Below are 27,058 nucleotides of genomic sequence, written 5' to 3' on the forward strand. Positions count from 1 at the left end.
CCATCAGCTTCAAACTATGCCCGGTGACTTCTCAAGCAGATAAGGGTACAAAGTTCTTCTTGGGTTCTGCCCATGCTGTGCAGGGGCAGAACCCAAGAAGTTTGGGGAGTACCTTAAGGCAAGAAAAAAAAAGGAGAAGAAATGCAAATGGTACCCAGTGAATTCCCATCTTTCAAGGGTTGCCTCCCCAGTTGCTGCCTGCCTTTCATCATTCTTCAATGCTTTTGAACAGTTGGTTTTTATATCTTGTCCAGACTTTGTAACTGTTATCTGTGGGAAGGTTATTCTGGGGCAAGCTTCTCCACTATTATCAGAAGCAGAGCCTCTCTAATCATCTTTTTAAATCTAGAAATTCTCATGGTTTCTTAGAGCTTCAGGCTTCCTGTCAGTATTTTACATGACACTGTAAACTTTCCATCCACATTATTATTCTATGATATAGAATCCAGCCTTTATTCTTGAATTTCTTCTTACCACTTACCTGAGTGAAGCATCTCTGCATAAATTCTAAAAGCATATTTCTAGTGGTTCAAGCTGAAGTCATCTTCTTTAGCAAATGGGAAATCTAACAGGTATTGCAAATCACATAATTGGGGCTATGCAAACTTGGGTGTTAGAAAAAATGAACATCTCAGAAGGAAATCTCTCTCATCATATAACATATGCATATTCATATATATGTATAGATAATTTAGGAAAGCTGAGTTTATATAGCTGCAAGTCTATATGCCTAAGGAGAGTGTTAAATGAACTTTGTGCCAAAACTTTAAATATACCCGAGATACTTTTCCAAGTGTCTCCACTCTATTCTGTCAAAGCCACACAAATTTTTAAATAACAGTCCAAATATGCACTGTCCTCTTTTTACGTTTTCCTCAAAGCGAGGTTCACTACCCCAAACCTTCCTGGAGGCAAATGAGCGCATGTATTTAAAGTGCACCCCGGCCTATGTGTACATTTCTTGCTCAGTGCTTCCATTTTGTCACAAGTAACATGACTCCTGTGTCCTCTTCCTTCCCCAGATCATTTAGTCCTGGGCTGCTGAGAGAAAATGCAATCTCTATGACAAGCCAGCTCCACCTTCTATCGGTCCCCTACCGTTGGGTGAATAGTCCTCCAAATGCTGGCAGGAAGGGGATTGACTGCTAAGGAAGGAAATCTCAGGCACTTCCTGTATCTGAAAGGAAGGCACAGGAAAAGCCTCAGGATGGAACTCAGACTGGATGAAACAGAAGATTTTGCTAGACAGAAATTAGCAACGCTCCTACAAAGAAACTGAAGTTTCATGAACACTCCGTTGCCACCCTGCAATTTAGTGTCATACTCTACTTGTAACTCTAACCTAACAATGTGTCATCTTTACTTTTTATGTTATTTATTTACAAGTGCATTTTCAGTATCAACCCCTTCATTCATTAATCCTAATGTGGCCTTTTCCAATGTCTACTTACCATTTTAAATACTTATCATAATTTACAGAGCTTTCTTGAACACATCCAAGGTATATTATATGAGGCTAGCTTAATGGAAAGTCTTGTATACCAAAGCAGGAAAAAAAACACATTTAATTTATGATGGCTTTGAATTTTGATCATAATTTACTCATGGAGACCTATTCATACAAAGCAATACCAATACAATTTTTCAGAAGCAATAAAAAATAAAACAATAAATGCTGATCTTATTAGTTTTTTCCTGAAAGTGCAGACATAATCCATTCTGGGATTATGCAAATTATGCTTAACTGGATAATATTTAGGTTATTATAATTTCTCTTGAGCTAATTCTATTAGCTTAAATTTTGAAGCATTTTAGCTACTAGAATTTTCAAATTTATGTGTTTCTCTTTTCTTCCTTAAAGAAATTATCAAGGGCTTACCCCAGTTCAAGGTCTTAAAACAACAAAAGAGATAGATGTATATGGAATTAAGAAAAAATATCACTCAAAAAATTACGACCAAAGAAGAATCATGTTTTGTAAATTCTTTCATGTTACCTCCTAATTTTAATCCACAAATTGGAGTCCGATTTAAAATAGGAGAAAACTCTTAATAAGGATTTTTGCAGAGTACGTAATACATATAAAACTCCCCTCATGGGAAGCCAGGCAGTCTTTCTTCCAACAAGATGAAATCAATCATTTTTCAGGGCTTACCATAGTAAAGCAAGTTCATACAGTAAGTGAAAGATCCATACATTAAGAAGACAAGGTTCTTGACTCAATGGACTTAGAGTTGAAAGGAAGATGAGGCTTCTAAGAGCACAAATCATTCCTGGGCAGCTAGAGGCCGGGGCAAGTGCCTCCAGGATACTCAACTTAGCGGGCGGGCTGGGGAAGCCCAGAGAAAGAAGGGTCTCCTCAGACACCAAGAAAGGCTTCCTGAAGGAGACTGTGTTTGAGCTGGGATTTGGTCAGAAGAGTTGAGTGTCCCAGAGAGAAGGACTCACATAAGCAAAGGACACAAAAGGGGAAACATTAAGAGACAGTCCCCAGGACCAGAGGGAGGCTGTATAAGGTGAAGGGTTTGGTGCAGCTACAAGTAGATTAGGATGGGGAATATGGGGCATGGCCAATACTTTGAAATGTTTGGGCTTCCTTTTGCAACCTGTGAGCACCCCTTGAAGGTCTGAGGATTGGCTGAGCATGAGAGTAACATGATTTAGACATGGGCGTTAGGCCATGCTATGGAGATAGCTGGGCCGCTGAGTGGCCAGTGCAGCCATGCGTGCCCTACAGCAGCATGAGGGTCCAGATTAGCGCAGAACTCTGAGATATTAAAGGGGGGTGGGAAGGGTACATGAAGCCAGAACCAGCAGGGGTGGGAGGAAGGGGATGGCTAACGATGACAGCGGCTAACTAGATGGCTACTGACACCATTCACAGGAGCAGGGAAATCACGAAAAGGTGGAGCTGGAGGTTGGCCAGGCAAATGGAGTGTTTGGGGGTGTCAGTGAGGCTGACTAGGAGAAGCTCTATGCGTGGTCTGCAGGCAGACGATCACGAATTTGTAGTGAATAAAACACAAAAGGGAATGTAGACGACATCACATGACAGTCAAGAAGAGCTCCAGGGGAGTCCACTGCTCAAGAGGAAGAGAAGAGAACAAAGAGACAAAACAGCCAAAGCGGGGTCCCACAAACAGGGTCATGGTGCAGAGAGGGGCACACAGGGTCTGAGAGTCTGGGGGAACAGAACGCTGCTGACATAGTGCATGGCTTCTTAAGGGCCTCACAGCAGGACTGCCACAGAGGCGGGGCGGAGTCCTCCCAACAGTGAACATGTGTCTGTGTGTGCCTGGGGCCTGCATGGGATCTTGAGACTTGGAGCTGGAACTAGGTAGCAGAACTCAGAAAACGGAGTCAGGCGTGAAGCTCACAGTAAGGACCAGACAATCCGAGGGGGACTGAGATCCAGAAAGAGAACCAGAGCGCAGGGACACACTTCACGGGCAAGCCTAATGAAGAGGCTCCAAAAGCCAGGGAGTGACCAAGAGGGAAGGGATGCAAGCGAGGTTCTTTCTGGCAATGTGCAGCCTCCAAACCCCAGTTCATGAAAGGACCAGCTTTAGTGTCTGATGCACACTCTTCGAATTTAGCAATAACCTCTACCAACCAACAATCTATGTTTCCAGGGATGATGCTGTGTGTTCCTTCAGAGGCATTGAACCGGCATCCTGAACTCCTCTGCAGTGACTGGGACACCACAGACCCCTCAGAGGGAAGGAATTGCACCTATTCATTCCAGATGTGGTGTATGCTGACAGATCTCTTCACAAGTCCAAAGTTGAGATAACTTCTATGTGCTTGAAAAGTCTCCTTTTCTATGACAGTTTAAAGAAAACATTTTCTTCCAAAGAAAAAAAAAAATAGGGCTTACTCTCTATTTTTAGGGGCAGAATAGCAGCAGCAGCTGAAAGTAAAAACCTTTGGGCTCTCATAATCCCATAAATAAAGCAATAAGATTCTCCAATAAAGTGGGTTAACAGGATAACCTGGACCAAGTCTCTAAATACCGAAGACCCACTGAGGGAGGAGATTCATTTAACTAAGACTCTAATCAGAGGCCACTGATTAATCTTAATCCTACAAATCATCTACTGCAACTCAGCCCATAAACTGCGGGATCTTTCATTCTCATGCCCCACAATAGGTGTGGGAGGAGCCCAACTGACATAAGAAGACTGTGGCATGACATCATAAAAATCACCAAGTGGCATTGTGAAACACCCACATATGGTTATGATGCCGCACTGCTATGCTAAGCACAGCGCACACTCAGGAGTGATCTCGCAACTGCTCCTCTGCTGCGTGGCTGACGAGGCTTCTCATTAGTTACCCATGCCCTCGTCTAATCACAAATGCTTTAGTCAAAAACCAGAGCGTGTGAGAGTTTATAGGACACAGGACATCTAAACCTTGATTGAGGGAGGAGTGGGGAAGGTAAGACTCACCGAATTCATTTTCCTTTCTATCACCTGGTACTTCCCCTGGTCTTAGCGGGCCCACGTTGCATTGGCACATGCTTCAGGCTGTAGCCCAAGCTGGTTTAACCTACTATAGGGTTTAAGTTTTCAAAAATAATTTTCAGCAAATGCACTAAATATGGTCAAATATTTCAGTGTTGTTCCTAATTATTTAAAGATAACCACCTAAAATCCACTGACTATAGATTACCTTCACCCAGGTCTTCAGCCCCAGTTGATTCATACGGCTGTTTAGAATTAACACCCAATTTTCCTTCCTTAATCCACAGACAACCACACTTAAAGGACAGCTAAGAGGCCGCAATCCCTTCCCAGCAAATAGTGCTTAATTATCTTACAGAGCGGTTCACATCTTGTCACTTCACTTTGACCTCCTTGTTATCCTGTCTATTTTGTGGGAAAGGAAACTGAGGCCTACAAAGGTTGGGTCAATTGTCCTAGATCATGTGGAGGGCAATTGGTTCCGCCAAGATTTAAACCACCTTTGCCCTGTTTCTGGTCCTCATAGGTTCTCAATCAGAACTACAGAAGGACAGGAAGAGCTAGAGAAACCATTCCAGAGCTCAGCTATAACTGGGCGTAAACTCTGAGCTCATTAGAAAACTAGAAAATTACATCCTTTTGCTCTTGCTCACAACTTTTAAGTTGTATTTATCCATAACGAGGAATTATCATGTTTATAGATTGTAGTGACCTGATTTGCATATGATTATCATGAAAATAAACATGATTATGGTTGTTTTTCCCCCCTAAGTCTAGTTGGCAGAGAGCAACTTCGTCCTTCCTTGGAACCCATCTCAACTGTCATAGAAAAAGCTGTCCCTCCTAGATGAGGTCTCTTTCCACTCCCTACACCCCACTGTCTTTTAGCAGCTGGAAGTTTGAGGCCTGTGGGAAATTGAGGATTAATTTTTAGTCCGTGGGTTTTTTTTTTCTTTTCTTTAAATCACCAACTCTGAGAATTCTAGACGTTACTCTGCATATGTGTGCTCCACAACTATCAACTTTCACAACTTGGGATCTGCTAGAAAACGGGCTTCCGATCTCCCTTCCCGTCCCTCCACACAAGTCTCAAGCCTCCTCTGTCTCTGCTCCCTCTGCACGTTTCTGCCTTTCCCTTGTCCACGGTCTTGATGGGACCCACCATTGTTTGCTCTTCTTTCTAGAGAATGAGTCTTGTCTCCAACTAGATGGGAAAAACCACTCAGGACAAGACCATCAGAACAGCACTGGCTATTAATTTGTATGCTGTGCATATGTTCACTCTTCACATCATAACAGGTATCTTATTAGTCATACTGTGCGTCAAGCACAGTGCATACTGTCCTGGGCATTTTTACTCAACACCAACACTGTAGAGCACCCATCATGAGCTTCTGTAGGCTGGGACTCACAACTATGTGCATCTCTCTTCATCAAGCACCTTGTCAAAAGCCATCCACACTACGGGGTTAACGCCGCAAGTAGTTGGTGAACGTGTGTGTGTTAAGTACCACTTAATTTTCCGCTAATTGGGCACCATTTACAGACAGTGGAAGATCTGTGAAAATTACCATGAGGCAGCACAGCAGCATCCAGAGGCCACCACACGTCTCATGGCCACCCTCCACCCTGTGATGATGGTCTGCACAGGACTCTGCTTCCTGGGGTGGCTCCCAAGTAACCTCCATTCAGCTTTCCTCCTGCTGTTCCATGGTGCTTGTCTTCCAGCAGAATCTCTCTCACTTTAACAATTAAATGGACAACCCAGGAAACCTACACTTGGAATTCAGTGAAAAACATGTTAGACTCCTGTGGAGTGCCTCATTAGGTTAAAGGAAAGTTACTGAAAAGTGTGATGGGGAAACGAATTTCTACATTTTGCTTAGGGCCCAAAAAGAATTCCAGATTTTGTTTCCATTAAAGTGCATATCGTAGTATTTATTTTGATTCAGGGAGATGCAGTTCATTTTTAATATTCACAAAAGCTTCTTGACATCAGATCCAAAGCTTGTGCCGTGGAGATATGGTTAAACATTCTCACGCAGCATCACTGAGCCAGAGAGCAAACTGAGAAACCTCAGAATTCCATGTGTGGGAAGATTCCACCCAACTTCATAAAATAATACCTGGACCTGAGAACTCTATGTGTGGGAAGATTCCATCTGGCTTCATAAAATAACACCTGGACCTTCACGGTTGGCAAAGAAGAGAAAAGCTCCTTGGGAACTTAGTTACCAGGTCTCATAGCACGACCTCTGTGTCCTCAGAGTCACTGTCATCAAGGAGACCTCTCACTGGTCACCCCGCTGCAGCCCCCACATGGACCAGTATGTGTCCACAGCTCCTCCCTGATTCCCCATAGCACAGCTGGGAACATTTAAACAAGACTCTGCAGGAAAGGGACGGATACTCAAGGGGAATTTTCTGCAGAAGAAAGCACCTACCACAGTGAGTTTATGGGTCTTTAACTTTGGGTTACAAGAGAGAAGTATCACTGCAGAGCTATGGTCCTACAAAGCACTCTTTTGCCCCAACCTCCTGTGAGTGCTCTGTCTCTCAAATCCAGATTCTACGAAGTTTAGGATGAGATGTCAATCCAGAGCTCTTTCTTTCTCAGTTCTGGCCAAAACAACCTCCTGATTCCAGTTCCCAATCAGAGGAAGAGCTACCCCTTTCAGAAAAGGTACTGGGCCCCCCGCTTGGCATTACATCAGTATACAGGCCAATGAGTCAATGATCTTTCCCCTACAGAGAGACCCTCTTAACACAGATGCAAGGATGCCTCCAAATGCTTTAAGCCTAGGTGCACCTGCAACACCTACAAACTCAACCTACCCAGACAAATTTGATACTGCACTCCTAGAAGAAAGTTTCTTTTCCTTCATTACAGGACAGAAGCAAAAGTTGCAACAAATTTCACCATTCATGAACCAGTAGCCAATGTGCTGGCAACAGACGCCATTTATAGACACCGCATTTGCAGAGGTGATGGGGTGATCAATAGCTTCTGAAAAGGAAGTTTATGACCCAGTCATATATCAGAAAGGTTAAAGTCCTAAGACAAAATTTCTGGAACATCTTCTCCTGTAGCACAGGGTTCCTCTTAGTGTTTCTGACTGTGAAGAGGAGATGGATGGGAGCAGGCAGGTAGCATTTCCTTCCTCTGTCTTGATCTCCACCGCTGCTTCTTTATTTCCTTTTCCTTTTTCCATTTCTTTTTCTTTTTTTTTTTTTTTTTTTTACATTTTAAAAGTAATGGTCTAGGGCCGGGCACGGTGGCTCACGCCTGTAATCCCAGCACTTTGGGAGGCCAAGGCGGGCAGATCACAAGGTCAGGAGATTGATACCATCCTGGCTAACACAGTGAAACCTCGTCTCTACTAAAAATACAAAAAATTAGCCGGGCGTGGTGGTGGGCACCTGCAGTATCAGCTACTCGGGAGGCTGAGGCAGGAGAATGGCGTGAACCCAGGAGGCGGAGCTTGCAGTGAGCCGAGATTGTGCCACTGCACTCCAGTCTGGGTGACAGAGCGAGACTCTGTCTCTCAATAAATAAATAAACAAACAAACAAACAAACAAAAGTAATGATCTTAAAGTTCTTCAATCTTAAATCATAGAAGGCTTTAAAAGCTGGTTTTGTGCATTTCGTATGTCATAGTTATAAGTCGATTTGAAGTCCTTATAATACTTTATAAATTTCATCAATCAACATCCAGGTAGGTAGAATCTTAGGTATATGATGATGGTTATGAATTAATACTAGGCCGGTGTGTGCTGGGTTTGTCTCCAGGCCTTGCGTGAAGGCTGTGATGGGCTGCATGACTCAGGAGGCACTCAGTGGGAAATCAAAAGATGCAATGGTAACACAGCACCTCAAACATTTCAGGGCAGCTGGTCTACACCAGGTACACAGTAGGCATGAGGAGTGCAAAGATGTGAGAGGCAGGGGTCCCCACCTCAGGGAGCACATGGATACAGAGACCGTCCCTGTCCCCTTCATCCTCAACTCTTGATTTCTTCCATCTTTCTTAGGTTGGAGGTTAACTTGCTGCTGAAGAGATTTCAGCAGCATGAGAACTTACATATAATCTGAATAATCAAAAGTAAAAGAGTTCATCTTCTGGGCCCTACTTCTGCTATTTTCATCTACTGCTTCTTACCCATGTGCTAAGCATTTTCATGCAGCCTCGTCTGTCTTTTCAGTAAGAAAGCCAGTTGATAACTAATTCATACTTAGGTGGGCTGTTAAACCACAAAATGTTGACAAGGAAAACAACACTTAATAGTAAATCATATGATGGTAAAGTTTCTGTAGCCAGTAGGAAAATGGTTTCAGGTGTGAACAATTCTCACTACTTCCTGGATCATACAACATAGATACTGTTCATTAATGACTCTGAAGCCAATACAGGGCATGAAACTATAAGGAATTCCTTCCTACTATTGTCCAGGCAGTGGAATGGGACTTTTTTTTTCTTTTGGCCAGTGTTCACTGGTTCCACAATGTTTCTGATCAGATCTTCATGTTTAATTTCTTCTTAGGTATTCATGCATCTAGGAGTTCTTATTTACTGGAAACTCAGTATCTCCTATTTGCAGGCAGTGACTGGGTGTTCAGTGAGTCCAGATATCTCAGATGGAGGCTGTGGATAAGCTTGGTGCCCAGTGGAATCTCTGTCATGCACAGAGGACGAAAATCCAAAAGCTCATATTGGTTCCAGCACAACAGACAGCCTGTTCCACTGGAGTTGTGTCAGGTGAGGTGTGCACATTTGTACCATCTGTCACAACTATTTACCCCTCTCTTTTCTCAGTAACAGCAGATAGACTTGCCCATCGCCATGCGACTCGGGGGAGCTGATCCACCACCAGGCTTGGCCTGTGGCTTGCTTTGCCCACAACAGCGTGAGGAGTGTGATGTGCAGCATATCTGAGCAGAAGCTTTAAAAGCAATTGTGTGGTTTGGTTCTTCCCCTTGTACTTCTCACCTTCCATGAAAAGGGCCTGTTCTCCCAGATCTCTGCTCCTTAGCCTGAGTCCTGGAATGAGAAGACACACAGTGTCACAGTAGTGAGACATTTTAAACAAGAAAGAAATGCTCATTTGTATAAACCGCTGAGATTGGGGGGGTTGTTGTCACTACAACACACCTACTACAACGTGATATGGGCTCTAGGACAAGGGACATGCACTTCATCCCTTGTCACAATGATTTTAAAAATCCATTACTATGCACAGGACTTGGAGTGATACAGGTGTCAGGCAGACAGGATAGCAAGTGCACTGGGATGCTTCCAAAGTTTTCAGGGATTTCAACAGTCCTGTCAGTTGAAGGAAGAGTGACCCTCCACCCCATGCAAGGACATTGTTAGTGTGAAACTCCCAAGTGCTGTATCCTAAACATACCCCCTTAATAACAGAAAGAAATTCTCCCTCCTCTCAGTTAATTACATAAACTGTACATTATTCATCAGATTTCTATAAAACATTGCTTCTACTTGTATGTGTAATCATGAAATAATTCATAAAGTTTCAGGTCAAGGAAGGAAAAGTAAGTATTCCATTTTTAGTCCTGACATGGACACCCCTAATAAAATGTAGTCACTAATATGAATCTTGTTGATTGTATTTGCTACTTATTTTTAAGTGTCAGTGGATTAATACTGTAACATGGTTTATCTTGGTTGATCAGAAATTATATCTGTACATTCAGAGAACTTGTAACTGAATAGCTAGAAGTGTCAGATTACAACTATGGGTGGTCTTCTTTTTTGTATTGTTGAATGAAGAAGAGACACAATGGTCAAACATTCTTGAAGCAATGCATTGCAAAGAACAGTTCAATCTGAGTGGTAGATTTGAAAACTAAAGGATAAAACAGTTACAGACAACAACTAACAAACTGATTGTGTTCTGCCTCCATTCCAAAAACGTGTCACTAAAATGACAGTGTCTTTGCTCATTAAGGCCATTAGTAAAAAATAATTTGGACTTTTATGTCTCTTGTACACTTGAAATTTACAGGTGATGGGTAAATTTCACTTATCACAGTAGAAATACTCCAGCCAATCAAAACAGAGGTGAACACAGCACAAGTAATTTATTAATTCACTGTTCTTTCCTGAAATGGGCTTCAGTCCGTGCTATTGGCTCCGTATTTCCTGGTTGTAAAGTTTAAAGAAAAGGGCACGGGAACCATGAGACATCCCTGAGGCCAGAGCCCCATTCCATCACCTTCTCGCTGTTTGCCCATAAGCAAAGTGACTTCTCCAAATCTCTTTGTGCTACATGGGACGTCCCGCTGGCCTCACGGCCTGGCTGGAAAGATGAGGGGTGTGGTGTGATCGCACCTGGCACAGCCCTCACCCCAGGAAGGGTCACTGGGGCTGCCTTCCTCTTCAGGTCCCTTTAAATTAAATGTTTCTGTTCTATAGAAACACATTTCTCTCCTAACTCTATTTCCAAGGTTTTTCTCCTTCCATATGAATCAGTAAAGCCTCTTTTTACTCTTAAAGTTAAAAGGACAACCTCTCTAACTGATTTCTCTAGGACACTAAGAGAGCCACACAAAATGCTCTGAGATTGCAGAGGTGCAGGGAGCAGCTGTTTTCGGAAACACTTCAACCTTGAACCCTCACTGGACATAATGACATATGTGTAAAACCTCTGGGAAGTCCTGTAGGAAAAAAGATTGATTAATTGCGGGGGGGGGGGGGGATTTGCAAAAAAGTGTAGCATTATTTTTAATACAGCATTTTAACTTTCATAACTGATCTGATCTCACAGTAAAACTTATTGAGCTCAATTAGTGAGAACTCAAGTCTTTTACTGAATTCTCAAGTCCTATTATGATAAATTAAGGACAAAATGTTTCTAAATAACATATAGAGATATAATTTACATATTATAAAATGTAGCCTTAAGTGTCCAATTCAGTGGTTTTTAATATACTCACAGAATTGTGAAACCATTACCATAACTAATTTTAGAATATTTTTACAACCCTATAAAGAAATTTCATGCCCATCAGCAGTCACTCCTTCTTCCCCATCACTACACACCCTGACAACCACATCCTGTTTCTATGACTTTACCTATTCTGGACATTTCAGATAAATTGAATCATACAACATGTGGTCTTTTGTGACTGGTTCTCACTAAGTATAATGTTTTCCAGTTCATCTTTGTTGCAGCATGTGTCTGCCTTCACTCCTTTTTGTGGCTGACTAATATTCCACTCTACGGATTTATCAAATTTTGTTTATCCATTCATCACTTGATGAACATTTGGATCATTTCCACATTTTGACTATTATGAGTAATGTTGCTCTGAACATTTGCGTACAAGTTTTTGTGTGGACATATGTTTTTACTTCTCTTGGGTATATCTCTACGAGCAGAACTGCTATGTTGTATGATAACCCTATTTAATATTTTGAAGAACTGTCAGTCTCTTTTTTAAAGTGCGCCAGCTCAGTTTCTTTTGATTAAAAAAAAAAAAACTGGGGGTTAAATGTTCAGTCGCACAGCCCTGCCAAAGATGTCCAGCGACTCAGACGACAATCTTTCAGGTGCCCATTGAGTCAAATTCCTATCTCCCTGCCTCCCCATATCCCTCTCCATGGTGCGCCCCTGTCTCAGGAATAAGGGGTCTCAGCCTCCCATAGCATCCTATGAATGCCCACTGGCCTCTCTTACACAGTTGTTATGCTGACTTCTGGGCCAGTGGCCCTGCTGGGTGGGCGGCTTTGGCTGGACTACTGGGGGACAAGCCGGTCCCCCAAGGAGTCCAGACTCTGGCTGTCCAGTTGTGAAGGCTCTGCTGTTTCTTTGTCTCAACCCCAATCACTGTCATATTGGTTCTCAAAGTGTAGTCTGGGAGTCCCTGAGGTGTTTTCAGGGATCCAAAAGCTCAAAATTACTTGCATGATAATACTAAGACATTAGTATTATGTGCAGTGGGGTTTTCCAGAGCCTGCATGAGGTTAGGTATTTCGGAAGACTCAGTGCAGAAGCAGATAAGAAAACCCAGTTGCCTTCTATTAAGCTGGGCATTATAGAGGTTTGTAAAAATGTGAAACAGTCCCACTCGTCTCACAATTTTACTTTCTTCTGGACATGGAGCTGAGCTGAACAAAGGTTTCTCCTACAGGCCTGCAGCCTTTCCCAAGCTACACATGGAAGTTGGGCAGCTAGTCCAAAAGTTATTGGGCATCTTACACTATTTTGATATTCCTGTCATGTTCCCCACCCTGACCCTACAGAGCTCCACGTGCGAGAAATACTAGGATGAGATCTTTCATTTTTTCTGACCCTCCCTGATCACAGAGACCTTGCACACACCACCTCCTCAGCTCCCTCCACTCCTGACTTGTGGCCTCTGCAGAGGTCCTGCCAGCCGGACCCATATCTCATGGTGAGAGCCATAGGAGAGCCTGCAGCTCAGAATCATAGAGGGGAAATGGATTCGGTTTCAGTGCCCCCAAAATACTGTCCCTGTGCACTTCGTTTTATCAAGTGTTTCCCAAATTAATAAAACCTCCTTTCTTAAAAATAACCTGTTAATATCTTGGGGTTCCAGGTTCACACAGAATGCTATAGGAAGCATTGCCATTAGGAATTATACTTGCTCTTTAGTGACTACAGACTTTAGATATTTCTGGAAGTTCCTCATGGGACCTAAACCTCGTTTTTGTTTTGTATTTGTTTTACTTAAGTTAGTCACATTTACAGGAAAACTGCTTCACGATCAACCCAAATAGAACAAAATAAGCTCCAAATTCAGACTCTAGAGAAGTCCAGGTGCCTCCATACACTTCACACATTATGAAATCCTAATTAGGAGAAGAACATTGTTCATGCTTTTAGGATTCCCATTAAGAATGGCTCACTGGCTTCTAGTTTTCCTGTGGAAGTACTTCTCTCTCACTACTAGCAGTGGTGGCATTTGTGGAATATCACAAATACCTGTGGATCCCCAGGCCAGCGGATCTCCAGGCAGGGCCCAAGGATCCTAAAACTGGAGGATCCTGGAAAAAGGGCCCAGGAAAGCTCCCAATATTTCTTTCTGCCCCATCATCTCCAACTTGGTTTTATTGTGTTAATGCCTGGATAACAGCCCCAAACAACTCCTTGGCTTCAAACGTAGGACAAGCATAGAAGTAAAGAAAGAATTGAGACCCAATACTCCAGTGACTTTCTTTAATCACTTACTCCTCAGCCCAGTGAGGAAGCACCCAGGTTTCTACTCAAGCAAATGCCTCCTGATGGCCCTTTTGCAACATTAAAACATCATTTAATCAAGCAGTACAGATCTAAATATATTTTATTCAAACCTAATTATTTAAAAATTCTTACTATCTCCAAATGATGCACAGAGTAGCTCTCTAATGATTGTTGTTTGTTGAAGACCACTTTAAATTAAAAAAAAGAGACAGAGACCCTGATTTTGTAGTGAAGATGCAATGACATCTATTTCAACAATAATTAAATCCACCAATTCCACCTCTTTATAACTGGAATAGAGACTTTCGCAGCATTAAGAAGTCCCATTTTTCTCCTTTTCCTTCTTGACTTATTCAAGGCTAGAGGCCTATTAGTTAGCTGGTAGACTATTAGAATGCAAATATGATACAACTCAAGTAGCTCCAGCTTTGAAACAAAAGGGTGGCTAAGTACCTGCACTCTCTCAATGCAATACTCCAGCAGCAAGGCGAGTCCAGTTTCTCCCATCATCAGTCAAGCCCTGACCCTAAGTTTGACTACTTTCAGCTTATGGGAAGCTCCATCCTACATTCTTCAATGGTGCCTAGCCCTATTTTACCAGTAGATGGATGCTGGGATTGGGGGAAGGGAGCTGGGAGAACCAACCTAATTAAAACAACTTTTGCTTCATCTAGTTAACAGCAGGTAATACTGAGTTTTCTCCTTCCCACGGTGGCTCATGCCCCCTCATAACACGAAAGAGGCATTGTCCTTCCCTGTGCACACAATCTGCAACCAGAGAGAGCCACCAGCCACAGAAAGGATAAGGCCCCATGTTAACTATTTTCTCATTTGTTAACTTAAGAAAATCATTTTCTTCCATTTTTCCACTTCTTGAAAGTATATCTACAAGTTTTTAGCCGAGAATTTTTGGATATAGTTGGTTTGGGGATCATATATTTAATTTGCTATGTGTTTATTGTTTTCCTTTCTGAGAAAGAAGAAGAATGCTAAATAAAACTTAACTTCGGGGCTCCTGTTATTCCAATGGCCACCACCTTGACTACATTTATTTTCATTGATATTAATTTTCATTAATTTTGTTTATGGTCTTTTAGCCAATTATCAGTCAAGATGCTTTCTTAAAAGACTGAAATTCAGAATAAAAGGCACAAAACTTATTCCTATGAATTGTAACCTCTGCTAAACCAATGATATATGGCATGATTTGAGAAAAATTTTGTTGGCACACTGTCAAATGTATTTTTGACCACTAAAAAAAATCAGTCAGTGATGTATATGCTCAAATCACACCAGAACACTAAAGTCATACTGGTCACAGATCTCTTTGATAATTCACTGGGCTTTTACTTATTGTATTTAAAAGCCATGAGAAACCTGAGAAATGATCCAATCTGGCACCCTCAACTTAATAGGGAACTCGGTTTTTTCATAGCATTCTCTGTGAATCTGCTTTTAATTTACATTGATACTTAAAATTCTACATGGCAGATCTCAAGAGTTGTTTTAGATGCATTACCTTTTCCCCAACTAATTTTATAACTCAATAAAAACCATAGTTCTGGTTTTACTTCTGAAACATGACCTTAAATATATAAACTTATTTATTTTAAACAAAATTAATTGTTTGACAAAGAGTTAGCTGCTTGTAACATGAAGCTCGAAAAGCCAGACACTGTAAATAGTAAGTGTAATCATTTCCTTTTTCAGTTTGAAAATGAACACCATATTCGTTTCTTCACATTGTTGGTTCTTTTCCATGTGACGGTGTTGCTGAGGAATCGTAGCAGGATACAAGGGGTTTCTGAAGACTGGAAAGGGGCAAACAGCATATTTCGAAAGTAGGTAAACGATAACATTAGCAGTCAAAAAAAATACTACATCGTTGAAAGTGGGTAAGCCATAACCTTAGCAGTTAAAAAAAAAACTAGAACATTCATCAAGCAATCAATCTGTAGCCACCTAGGAGAGTGCACATGCTGGGTAGCTCTCAAATTACTTTGTAAAAAGGAAATTAGGCCAGATGAAATTAATATCCATCCTTGATAGAGCACGGGGCCACATAGATAGACAGAGTGAACCATGTATACTGCAGTGACCTCCTTCTATCTGAGGTCGCTCCTTGAGACAGGATGAGCACTTCGTTAGCAAGAGCCTGCAAATCTCTAATCGCCTCTGAGCGCCAGTGACATGGACCTTCTACTAGGTAAACCATTTCATAATGAATCCCTCCTGGTCTTTTAGTAAATAACTCTCTTGAGAAGAAGGCCAAGAAATCTCAGCCCTTCTTTGAGTTTATTTCTAGAGTGATTCCAGTTGTGCTTAGTTAAGGTCTCTGTCTACCAACAGATAGGTGTACAATTGGCTGGAAACATTTTCAGAGGCTTATATTTAAACTGGAAGGCATATTAATTTTATTTTTCCTTCCACAGGTAAAAAACTCCTTCTTTCTCCCACTGTAGGCTTTTTGTGTTTTCAACATACCCAGCCTCACTCGGAAAAATAAAAACAAAAATAAAGCACCCACTCACATGAGCAGCCAAGTTTCAGATACCAGTGGGCACGAGCTCTTCCAAATGTCTCCTGTTCTGGAGATGTTCACAGTCTTCATATCGAAACTGAAACAAGCAAACAAAACAAAGAAAAAACCTACTACCAAACACCCCAGGAATAAGACTTCAACTCTATTTGGAAATTGAATTTCTTCCATAGTCAATCAATATTTAATAAACAGAGAAAAGAAGCTCATTACAAAGACCATCTTGTTTCTCCACAAGTCATCTATGTGAGATTCCAGAATTTCAGAGTGATAAGTGCTTAACTGGAACATTATATAGTCTCTTTGCAGCCAGTAAGCACGCATCACTTCATGAGAAAGCACCGCGGCCAGCATTTCTCCTGGTCTGCTCCGGGTTTCAGTGAAGGGCAGGCCTGGAAGCACCTTGGGAAATGACGTAGAGCCAAGCCAACCCTGGAGAGCCGCTGAGCTTACGGGGAGTTGAGTGATTACGCAGGCATAGTCCTGAGTTTTATTTTCAGTGTGAATACTGCTAACTAGTCTGTACCGTCACAGGCTTACTGTAGGGAGTTTATTCTACATCAGCTGTATTCTCTCTTCCTTAGCAGCACTTAATGAGTCGGCTGGAAAGTTGTTCCCAGCCAAGCCAATATCCTAAGAGTTATAAATGACATTTCATGCTCATATGCAGATTTTCTGCACTGAAGTGAATTATTTACAAGGTAGGGCTTATGGATTCCAACAATCAGCTGCCTGAGATTTACACCTACCCGTTCTCTCTACTCTCTTGCTGGGAGAATGTGATGTTTTCCACTGCCCTGAAGATTTAACGGGAGCTGCCCTTCCTGAGGCAGGTGCTCCCTTACTTGAGACGGTAACTGGAAAGGACGCGCACCCTAGAAGCTGGAAGGTAAACTAAGGCTCTCCTAGAGGTGCTTCTCCCCGCCCTGGGAGGATGCTGTCTGCATGTAAGTGCACAGGAGGAGCACCAGGAAGAATTTCAATTCTGGGGAGGCCTTCCTGCCCATTAACAGTGATTTTATTACCTTGGGTTTTAGCTACTTAGTTTAATAATTTCTTCCTGAATGTGTGAAACATCCAAATTTTCTCCTAAAGGAAGCTCTGTGTTCAACAGTGTGCTCTGTCCTCAACAGTGTGCTCTGTCCTCTGTGGAACAGAAGAACCAACATGTCGTTTCTGCCTCCCAGAAACTCCAGGGGTTGAAAAGCCTCCCAACTTACAGCAAGGATGATGAAAATACAAGTAAGAGTTCAGCACCAGACAAATCTACCAATGGAACAAAAAAAGCAGCACAGGCCGGGCGCGGTGGCTCACGCTTGTAATCCCAACACTTTGGGAGGCCGAGGCGGGCGGATCACGAGGTCAGGAGATCGAGACCACGGTGAAACCCCGTCTCTACTAAAAATACAAAAAAATTAGCCGGGCGTGGTGGCGGGTGCCTGTAGTCCCAGCTACTCGGAGAGGCTGAGGCAGGAGAATGGCGTGAACCTGGGAGGCGGAGCTTGCAGTGAGCCGAGATTGCGCCACTGCACTCCAGCCTGGGCGACAGAGCGAGACTCCGTCTCAAAAAAAAAAAAAAAAAAGCAGCACAGACATCAAGTTAAGTACACAAGGGTCTCTAGTCTATGATAAAATCAGCATTTAAAATTAGCAAAAAGTATGTTTTTTTAAATATGTTGAATGAGAACAACTGACTACGCATTTGGAAAAAGTAAGATGAAGATCCCTACCTTATATCATCAACAAAAATACATGTATGTTAAATCAAAGACCTAAATGTAAAAATAAAATCCAAAGAATACTGGAAGAAAAGATGGAGGAACATATCTGTAGCCTTGCAGTGAGAGCAAACAAAAGGAAAGAAGGGACTTACCAAATTTTATAAACTTTTTCCCAATAAAAACCAGACTAAACAAAATTAAAACATAAGTGACAAACAAGGGAGGGAAAACATTTATAACTGACTATTAATATCCCATATTCAGAGAAATCCAACTCATTGGAAGAAAATAACAGACAATACCCTAAAGGGATAAAGAATACGTATAGGCAAAAAAGAAGTACGCACGGCAAACACATCTGTGAAAAGATGCTCAACCACAGTATTGATTAAAGGAATAAGGAAGTGAATAACAACAAAATAGTTTTTGCCAAATCTGATTGTCAACATGTCATATATTGTTAACATTGATTGCTGTCGAGGCTGTGAAAAAATAGGCAGCTTCATAATTGTTGGCAGGAACAACCAACTGCTACAAACATTTTGGGGGCAATTTGGAATTATCTAATAAAATATATTTGCATACCCTTTGGCCATGCCATTTCACTTTTATGGATCTAACAAAAAATAAAATAAAAACATTATAAAGGTATATGTACAGGGATTTTGATTGAGTACTGTAACAATAAACACTGCCTGCAGCCTAATATCTACCAGTAAGAGATGCTTTCATGAATTACGATAAGTTCATAAAATGGAATGCCATCCTCTCATTAAAATCTGTAAACAACCAAATTTCCATCAATAGGGGAATGGTTAAATAAATTGTAGTGCCACCATTAAGCTGAATATTATGTAGCTGCTAAAGAGAATGAGACAGAGCTGTACGTAGATGAAAAGATGTCTTTGCTACCTCAAGTGAATAAAGTTGTAGACAAATGATAGATACTATAGATGAATAAGCAGATGATTGATGGATGATTAGATACATCCTATATAACTTTAATTGAGTCTGTGTGTGTACACGGAAGAAAAGGACCCTCAGAGTTGTTAGTGGCGATGATCTCTGTGAGCAAAGACGTTTGTTTTGTGTGCAGCTAGGAGCTTCACTATCATCCCACATGCTAGTTCTGCCTGGTGGTGGGAGCACACTCCCAGGCAAGTCGGGATGCTCATCTTCCCCAGGACCGCAGATGTTGTCACATGTCGGGGCCATCCATTCTGACATCAGCAGAGACTCCCAGCAGCAGACACCTCTCCCTCTGGCTGGGGAGCCAGTCACCGGATCAGGGACCCTTCAGCCCCACTCCTGCTCTGCAAGCTGTCACCCATCTCCATACAGAGAACACAGAGAATTGTTCTGCCACTGCTGATGACTGCTTGGCTAGGGGAAGCTCCGGGCAGCTGTTAAGTCCCCTCTGCCTTGAGATCCCTATATCCAGTGTCACTGTGGGCTCCTGGTGCTTCCATGGAGACTTACCTGGGAAAGGGGTTGCTCTCTATGCCCAGATTCCCAAATCCTTTCTGGTGTTTTTGTTAGCTCCGTATGAGGTGTTCATGGTGCTGGAGACGGATGACAGAGCTCAGTGTGTCTTCCGTTAGGGACCCACTAACAGAAGACGGAGTATTTGTGCACTCCTCTTTCCCTATCTGAAAGTCCCAGGGAATCTTGATCTTGTCAGGATTGAGTGCATGACTGTTAATTGTCAGCCATTCTTACAAACACATTTCATAAACTGAATATTTTGTGTTCTCTGAATTCTAGGCTCTCAGAATTCAAAAATCAAGATGAACTTTCCCCTTCTTTTCTGCTGGTGTCACTCATCCCTGAGTGAGGAATGCAAAATACCAAAGCCAATTACGTGGTACGTTCAAAGGGTCCAAAAACACCCAGGGTGAAGCATCAGACCACCAGGTTTGTTTGCCAAATGCCCATTCTCCCCGATCCTCTTATTCTCTCTTCAAAAACAGATACAAAACAGTAAGAAACATCCTCCATTCTTAGTGAGCGCTGAGGGTTTGGATGATGTGGATGAGCTGGAGGAGGTTTTCCACTCCTACCACATGGAAGGCAACTGAATACATTCTCCTTAGCCGCTGTAGTTCTCCAGAAAGCCCCTGGGCCTCCGAGGTAATGCAGGGCTCTCTTCTCCTTGATCCATCTTTCCCCTCCCCCAGTGCTCCTCCCTCTTCCTTCCTCCTCTGATATGTGGAGTGGGTTGCTCTCGAGTAGGAACCCGGCAGGCATGTTGAGGCATCTTTTCAGCAGTCAATGCGGCAGGAGTTATTTTTTATTCTTTAGTGCAGTTCCAGTCCCTCGCACAGTACTTGGCATGTAGTAAGTGTGCAATAAATAGAGGAGTAACTTTGCATTTACATGAAAACACTTTTTGCGACCGAGGCACATTCTTTAAATTTCCTTGAGGACAAAAAAAAAATTTATTTTTATCCTTTGATAATAAATTTTATGTCTATAATCAATAGTAACTTGGAACTCATTTTGGGAAACAACATGGATAGCCATGCTAGACAATGACTGTGTGTGTGTGTGTGTGTGTGTGTGTGTGAAAGAGAGAGAGAGAGAGAGGGACTCCTAGGCATCATCATCCTAAGCAAGTACAAATCAGGAGTTGGTTTCTTTGCAAAATAAATAGTTGTTCTTTGTTTTTTGTTTTTGCTATTGTTTTCTAAGATAAATACTATGAAGGGCACAGCACTCATTTGAATGCCTATATGTCATTTATTTGATTAATTTATTAAACATATTTGAGGTGTCTACAATTTATTCATCCCTGTTCTAGGCAACGCAGATCACATGTTGAAGTAGATAAAGTGTTTGCACTCAAGAGACTTAGGAGAAGGAAGACATCCTAAGTCAAACAAGGATGGCCCTTATACAGAGATCCTGAGACAAGAGGGACCAGTCATATTCTAGAGGCTGGGACATAGAACCTGTTTGGTCTGGCTGGAATGAAAATTGCAAGGCGGGGAAGTGGAGAAGAGAGGCAGGGGATGCTGAGAAATTGATTTGGAGGGAAGCAGATCATACCAGACCACGAATGGCCTTATATGTCCTGTTTTATCCTAAGAGCAATGGGAATCATTAAAGGGTTTAAGTTCAGATGTTGGATCTCTGCTCTGGAAAGAAGAGTTCAGCAGCAAAATGGGAGGTTACTGCAGGAGGCAAGATTAGAGGCAGGATTATAGTTACGTGTCTTCTCCAGACACAAGCCAGAGACCACTGGTTCAGGTAGGTAATTTCACAGAGGGTGATCAGAAGAAAATAAAAGCAGACAAAATCAAAGACATTTAGAATTCACAGTAGTAAAGCCTGGAGATGGACTGGGTTTAGTGTGGAGACAGAAAGGTTGGCAGCTGAACATCTGGCATGGGCTAGGGCTCTGGAGGCTCAAATGGGGAGTAAAGGAATCATCTCTGGGAGAGGGACTGTTGGATTCCACCTTAGACTTTCTTCAGGAAGCATCCTTAGGATGCCCAAGGGACACCCAGGTAGGGGGGCCCAGGAGCATCAGCGTGGAGGCCTGGAGCCTGGACCTCAGCAACTGCCAGCATGTTTTTGAGTGTCTCATAATCAGAACACAGGAAGTCCAAGAAGAGGAGAGGATGCATTTCTACCAAAAAGTTCACAGAGAAGAGGCTATATATAGACCCAAAAGTGAGACTGCATTGGATTCAAATAAGAGTTCGGATTTGAATGAAAATACAGGCAAGGGGAAATTCAAGGTACAATGAACAGCAATGAGACTGGGGGAGGGGGAAGGAGAAAGAAAACCAGATACTGATCAGAGAAATCCAGCAAGTGTGTTCGATCAAGTATTTTACTAGAAGTGGGGGTTCTGTAAACCTATGAGGAGTCTTCCTGAGACTCAGCACTCAGAGCCTGGCCTCTGGGACCCACACGCAACACTCATCACTGTCGTCAGGAGACTAGCTTTACTGTGACTCAAGGCACAGGGAGGCCAAGACATTTGGTCAATGTTTCATGTCAGAGCAACATGGGAGCCTATGCGCCCAGGGCCCAGTGATGCTTCCAAACCTCATACCTCCTCAGATGATGGTCACCTCACTAAGACTGTTGCCCGATTCTCAGCAGCATCCAGTGTCAGAATAGCACTCTTTCCACAAACCAGGAAGATTCTGCCAGAAAAAGCAGCAGGCAGCAAAATATTCTTAGTACTTGGTGGAGGGATTCCCTTTCTTTCAAAACCTAATTAAGGACTGGCAAATAGAAATCTTGCTCAACTCAGGTTTTATATAGCAATTGATTGTTTTATTTAAGGGTCTGCTTTAAATTCGCCAGTATTTTCTTCCTTCCTTTCTTTCCTTCTTTCTTTATTTTTAACAAAGTTGCCCACACTCAACTATTGTGAAAACTCAGAATACAGAGATTGAGAATCTTTCTAAACCTTGTTTGTTTTCACATGTACTTGCCCTCTCTTGGAGAATTTGGGCTTCATCTGTTGAAAGCCAGAGGTCAGAACAGTGTTGATCCTGGAAGCTCAGGAAGTCTTGGGCGACATTTGGAAGTTTAGATATTCTGGGGTCCACATTCCATGCCAAGAACTAGTCCCTCAGTGTGTAGCAGCAGAACAAGTGTAATGATTTGATTTCTTATAGCCACTGTCACCTTCATCTATATATTTGCTGGTGATTTATTAATATCTGTTCTACCTGTCTCGGCCTGCAGGAGACCTTGTATTGCTGCATGCCTTCTATAGAGTAGAGAGAAATGAAGGGAGCAGATGGGATTATGACTTATTTTCCAACGTTGAATTTATAAAAAGATCTTTTGTCAGACATTGCACAGCAGTTTGTGGGATGAAATTAATCCTATGAATAAAATTGCTAACCTCACCTAAAATAGGTGCTTTATTTAAAGAAGGATCGATGAGGCTTGCTAAATATTATTTTTAGTGTTGATAAAAGCTTTTCATAATCTCAGGCTGCAAACATGGGCTAAATTGGCAGTTCTGGATGCTATGCCAGCGCGCTGGAGCTGGCTAACGATGTCACCCACAGTGTCAGTGAGACAAAGCCACCCCGAGCTGTCTCCAGGCCTCTGTCCATACTCTGCAATCTCAGGGTAGGAGAAATGTTTTTCTCAGTGCATGTGAATCTAACTTTGGACACGTCTCACAGTCTCATCTTCCAAGGATTGTCATTCGTGAGTTAGACAGCAAAACGGTTGGCTGTGTCCAGCACGTAACAAAAAACATTCTTGAAGCTGTCAGGCCAAACCCCTGAGCTCTTTGTTCTTTGCCCAATGGTCTCATGGCTTCTGGTTTTTAGGGGAACATTATGACTGGTCTACTGTTTTGGTGCTGCTTCTTTTTGAAAAGGTTCACAAAGAAAGTTTATTTCAGAGTTCACATATACTCAACTTCTATCTATCATCCTTTATACAAGGCTAGAAAGGGATTCGAGAAGCCAGTGCATCCTACATTACTGTCTTTGTGGCCTTTGGTGTTTCATTCTCAGAGAATTATTCCAGGGTTCCTAGCTATTCTGAACTCAAAATTCCTGCTACCATCAAACAGTACTTGCTCCGGTGAGTATAATCCTCAGCCTCAAAACACTACAAAATCTTGGGGGAAAAATTAAATTTTAAAATATGTTCATTAGATAAAAACAAATGGTCAATTTTATTGTAATATTTTGATTATATCTATCAAAAAAAGAAAATGCTTTTTCCCCCTTTTTTCTCTTGCAGTTTTCTACGTTTGAAGTAATCCAAGAACACAGCAGAAGCACAATACATGACACCACGTTTCTCTCTCATGGCCTTCATACCACGGATTTCCCCTTCTCAAGATAAAAAGAAATTAAGAGGAAATCAGATTGCTTAGAGATAGCAGATTATTGCTCACTTTTTAAAAGGAGCTCCACAGAGAGAATGAAGAACGTGTAACTTTTTGCAATGATAATGTCTGCTTTGCTCTTGAGGGGCACTCTTCCTTTTTCTGCTCAGGAATATTCCGGAGGAGAGCTGCAGATGCCACCCAACCCTGCGAAATCTGCCCTGCGAGTCGAAACAGATCCAACAGTGCAAAGAACTTCTTCATTAGGACATCAAACCTGTAGTCATATTTTCAATTGCTGCTGTAACTTTTTCCTTGCAAGTGCTTTCACTTATTTTGGGACCACCTAAGGCTCTGTGTGGTACACAGCAACAGTTTGAGAGATTTCTGTGATGTTCTGTACATCATATAGTTGCTAACAACCTGTCAAAGTCATCCTGACACCAAACTGAGAAGCTGATGGTTTGGGTAACGTATTAGAGGAGATGAAAAAAACGACAGTCCTCATTACTGTAATAAAACCAGCAGAGACACACTGAGAATCAATTACTGATTGTGACCTAATGAACTAACCCTCAGTCAAGTAGAAAACTGCACCGAGCCTCTTACATTATCAAATGATTTAGGATGGAGGACTGTCTGAAGATGGGCAACAAGTCGAGGCAGACGAGTTTTCTTATATTGTGGCTGACTTAATTACCTTGTTCCTGAGTGCAGAGATCAAATTGAGCAACTTAAGGTGCTAAAGCTCTGTGCCAGCTGGAAACGAAAAGGAAATAATTAACACCAACAAGAGCTACGTCTAAGGTTGTGGCACCTCCTGACAGAAGCAAGGAGACTCAAAGTTAAGGCGGCTGCAAAGTCCTTGACGAGGTGAGCCCTGCTCTGTCCGCCTGGCTGGATTCATCCAGGTTGCCTGTGGCAGCTGTGCACTGAAGAGTCCGGCTGGGGAGCCAGGGATTCAGAACTCACAGTGCAGCCCGGCGACCGAAGGGCAAATCCACCTGAGGACCTGAATGCAGATGGCTGGGCTCCCTGGAACAAAGTGGAGGAATGACAGAGGTGTAACTCTTACACCACAGCCTCCATCTGTGTGTCCTAGAGAAAAATACTATAATGGAGACTATTCTTACACACACACACACACACACACACAGAGTTCTTGTCACCGATGGAACAGTCTGTCTTTGTCTTTCATCTCCCACAGTCATGTCCCGATCCCATTGCCCTGCATCACACGTGAACCCAGTGAGGTCAACAATGAATGGATGGTGTTCACAAAGAAACCAGCTTATGGAAGGGGACCTGTTACCATTCTTTGAATCAAGTTCTTGGAAGCCATTTTTCATCTCATTTGTCACTGTAGTGTTCTTCTCTTCACACATGCAGAGGTGGCAAGGCACCAAACCAAAACATGGCAGGCTCCTTCACTGCCAGACTAGGAGATGAATCCTGGGTACACTGAAATGGAGGCACTCAGAAGCAGTGACGCCGATGACAATCCAGGCCCCAGGTTCACATTCCTCAGTCCTCCCATGAAGGATCTAGTCCCACCCAGAGGACACGCCCAGGCTGCACCTGCGCTACCTGCACTTCCCAACAGGCGTTTGGAGAGGAGAGACTCAGCTCTGTCAATACAAAGCTCTGTGAAGCCAGCTTGAGTGCTTCCCACAAAGGGTTGAGTGGGATTAATCTCCCCACATCACTGATGAATCAGTCCCATCAGCACTGTATATGGCATCATCAGACCACAAGGACACACTTTATGAAGGGGTTTCTCAGTATTGAGTCATCACTCGAAGACCTGACACACAAATGAGTCACAGCTGGGAGAGTGTTTGGAGAAATGGGCATTGGAGAAATGGGCCGTGTAGGCTGTATCCCCTCCATAGGAAGTCGGCAAACCAGGGCGAGGCAAGGATGCCCCTACTGCAGCCACACACGACAAATCAGGGGCAGGGATGCCTAACTTTGCCCAACTTTAGATGAGTTTTAAAAAGCAGCACTTCTCAGAAATCACCTAGTTAAACGCAGATTCTGATTCACAGGTCTGGGTGAGGCCAGAGATTGTACAATTCTAACAAATCCACGACAATGCTGCTGGCCTTGCCTGTGTTTGAACTATCCTGGGAGCATCAAGGCCTTAAAGCTTCTGTTCCTTCCCCCAGGGTCCTCATCCACTTGGGCAGACATACTAGACATTCTAACTACATCCTATGAGCACAATCATAAGTCCTATGAGCAACTTACCACCCAAATGAGCTGAGTGCTCTAGTAAGTTTCTGGAGCACCAGGCCCCTTGGCCAGCCCAGTCTTCAAGGCCCACTTTTGGGAGCATGGCCTTTAGGGCTCTCACACAAGCAAGCCAGTAGGTGGTAAGGAGCAGAGCAGAATTCCCCAAGAGCTCGAGGGCAGGTTTTGGTCAGGCCCAGGCAAGCACAGCACAGTCAAAGTAAACCCACACAGGTACCCTGCCCCGACCATGAGACTCCCTGGAGTTAGATGAGTCTGACCTGAGAGCAAGGTACAGTCACGGGGAGTAATTTTCAAATTAACGAATTGTATACAGACCATGAGGCAACTGCTTGTCCAGATGCCTTGCATAGTCCACTGATGGAAGCATTCACTAGGCTCCTTGCAGAAATGAATGCTGCAAAAAAGAATTACACAACATCCGGAAACTTGAAAAAGAGGGAAGGGAAATTTGGCACAGGCATCTCCCTCACTAACCTCAGTCTTTGTTGAATGAGAACACGGTGCCTGGTGCGGCCACTGCTGCCACCAGGGATGCCAGGCCGAGCCATCATTCAGTGCTGCTCTGCAGCGTGCTGCTCTGCCCTCCTGAAAGCTGCGTGATTCATTGGATTTAATATTGTCCTGAGTCTCACTCCGGGGACTTCTGCAGGAATGTTGTTAAAAAAAAAAAAAAGAAAGAAAGAAAGAAAAGAAAAAAACACAGTCATTTAAAACACAGTCTGTAGGCTCCGTTCTATAAAATAGGTTATTAACTTGCAGTGATGGCAGCCAATAGTTCAATTGCTATAAGGTCACAGGTTATTCAATGGGAAGGGCCACATTTTAGATTGTTTTACCCTGACTCCCCGCTGATATGCAGGCTTTACCAGGATTAGTGTTAAAATCCTCACTGTGAAACGCAAGGCCCAGAAAGAAAGCCGCATCCTGCTCGCCTCCGCCTCTCGACCAATGCGGGACCTGTAAATACTCCTCCCCTTGGCTGCTCTCAAGTCCCTTTACGATGAGGCTGGCTGGTAGCAGCGAAGGGGTCGC

The 27,058-nt window shown here is 42.8% G+C and overlaps 1 protein-coding gene and 1 long non-coding RNA gene across 2 annotated transcripts; one reads left to right on the plus strand and one right to left on the minus strand.

Moving 5' to 3' along the window:
- The first annotated feature begins 6,685 nt into the window (after positions 1-6,685).
- On the plus strand, positions 6,686-23,767 carry SMIM21 (small integral membrane protein 21). The gene is made up of 4 exons (XM_058438254.1): positions 6,686-6,914; positions 9,010-9,224; positions 15,403-15,533; positions 23,683-23,767. The coding sequence occupies exons 2-4, from the start codon at positions 9,147-9,149 to the stop codon at positions 23,699-23,701; spliced, it is 228 nt and encodes a 75-aa protein (XP_058294237.1). The 5' UTR covers positions 6,686-6,914; positions 9,010-9,146; the 3' UTR covers positions 23,702-23,767.
- LOC131383428 (uncharacterized) lies at positions 9,254-26,653 on the minus strand. Its single transcript, XR_009213434.1, has 3 exons — positions 26,501-26,653; positions 16,224-16,310; positions 9,254-9,506 (listed from the first exon to the last, which is right to left on the minus strand). It is a non-coding gene; the product is annotated as an uncharacterized LOC131383428 (long non-coding RNA).
- Positions 26,654-27,058: the final 405 nt, after the last annotated feature.

The sequence above is a fragment of the Hylobates moloch genome, unplaced genomic scaffold, assembly GCF_009828535.3.
Source record: "Hylobates moloch isolate HMO894 unplaced genomic scaffold, HMol_V3 SCAFFOLD_5, whole genome shotgun sequence".
Taxonomy (NCBI): Eukaryota; Metazoa; Chordata; class Mammalia; order Primates; family Hylobatidae; genus Hylobates; species Hylobates moloch.

What these genes read in the sequence shown, in the direction of transcription:
- SMIM21 (XM_058438254.1), top strand. Translation starts at nt 9,147, where the DNA reads ATGCACAGAGGACGAAAATCCAAAAGCTCATATTGGTTCCAGCACAAC. An exon ending in TTCCACTGGAGTTGTGTCAG is followed by an intron (nt 9,225 to 15,402) that starts GTGAGGTGTGCA and finishes TTCCTTTTTCAG; the next exon opens with TTTGAAAATGAACACCATAT.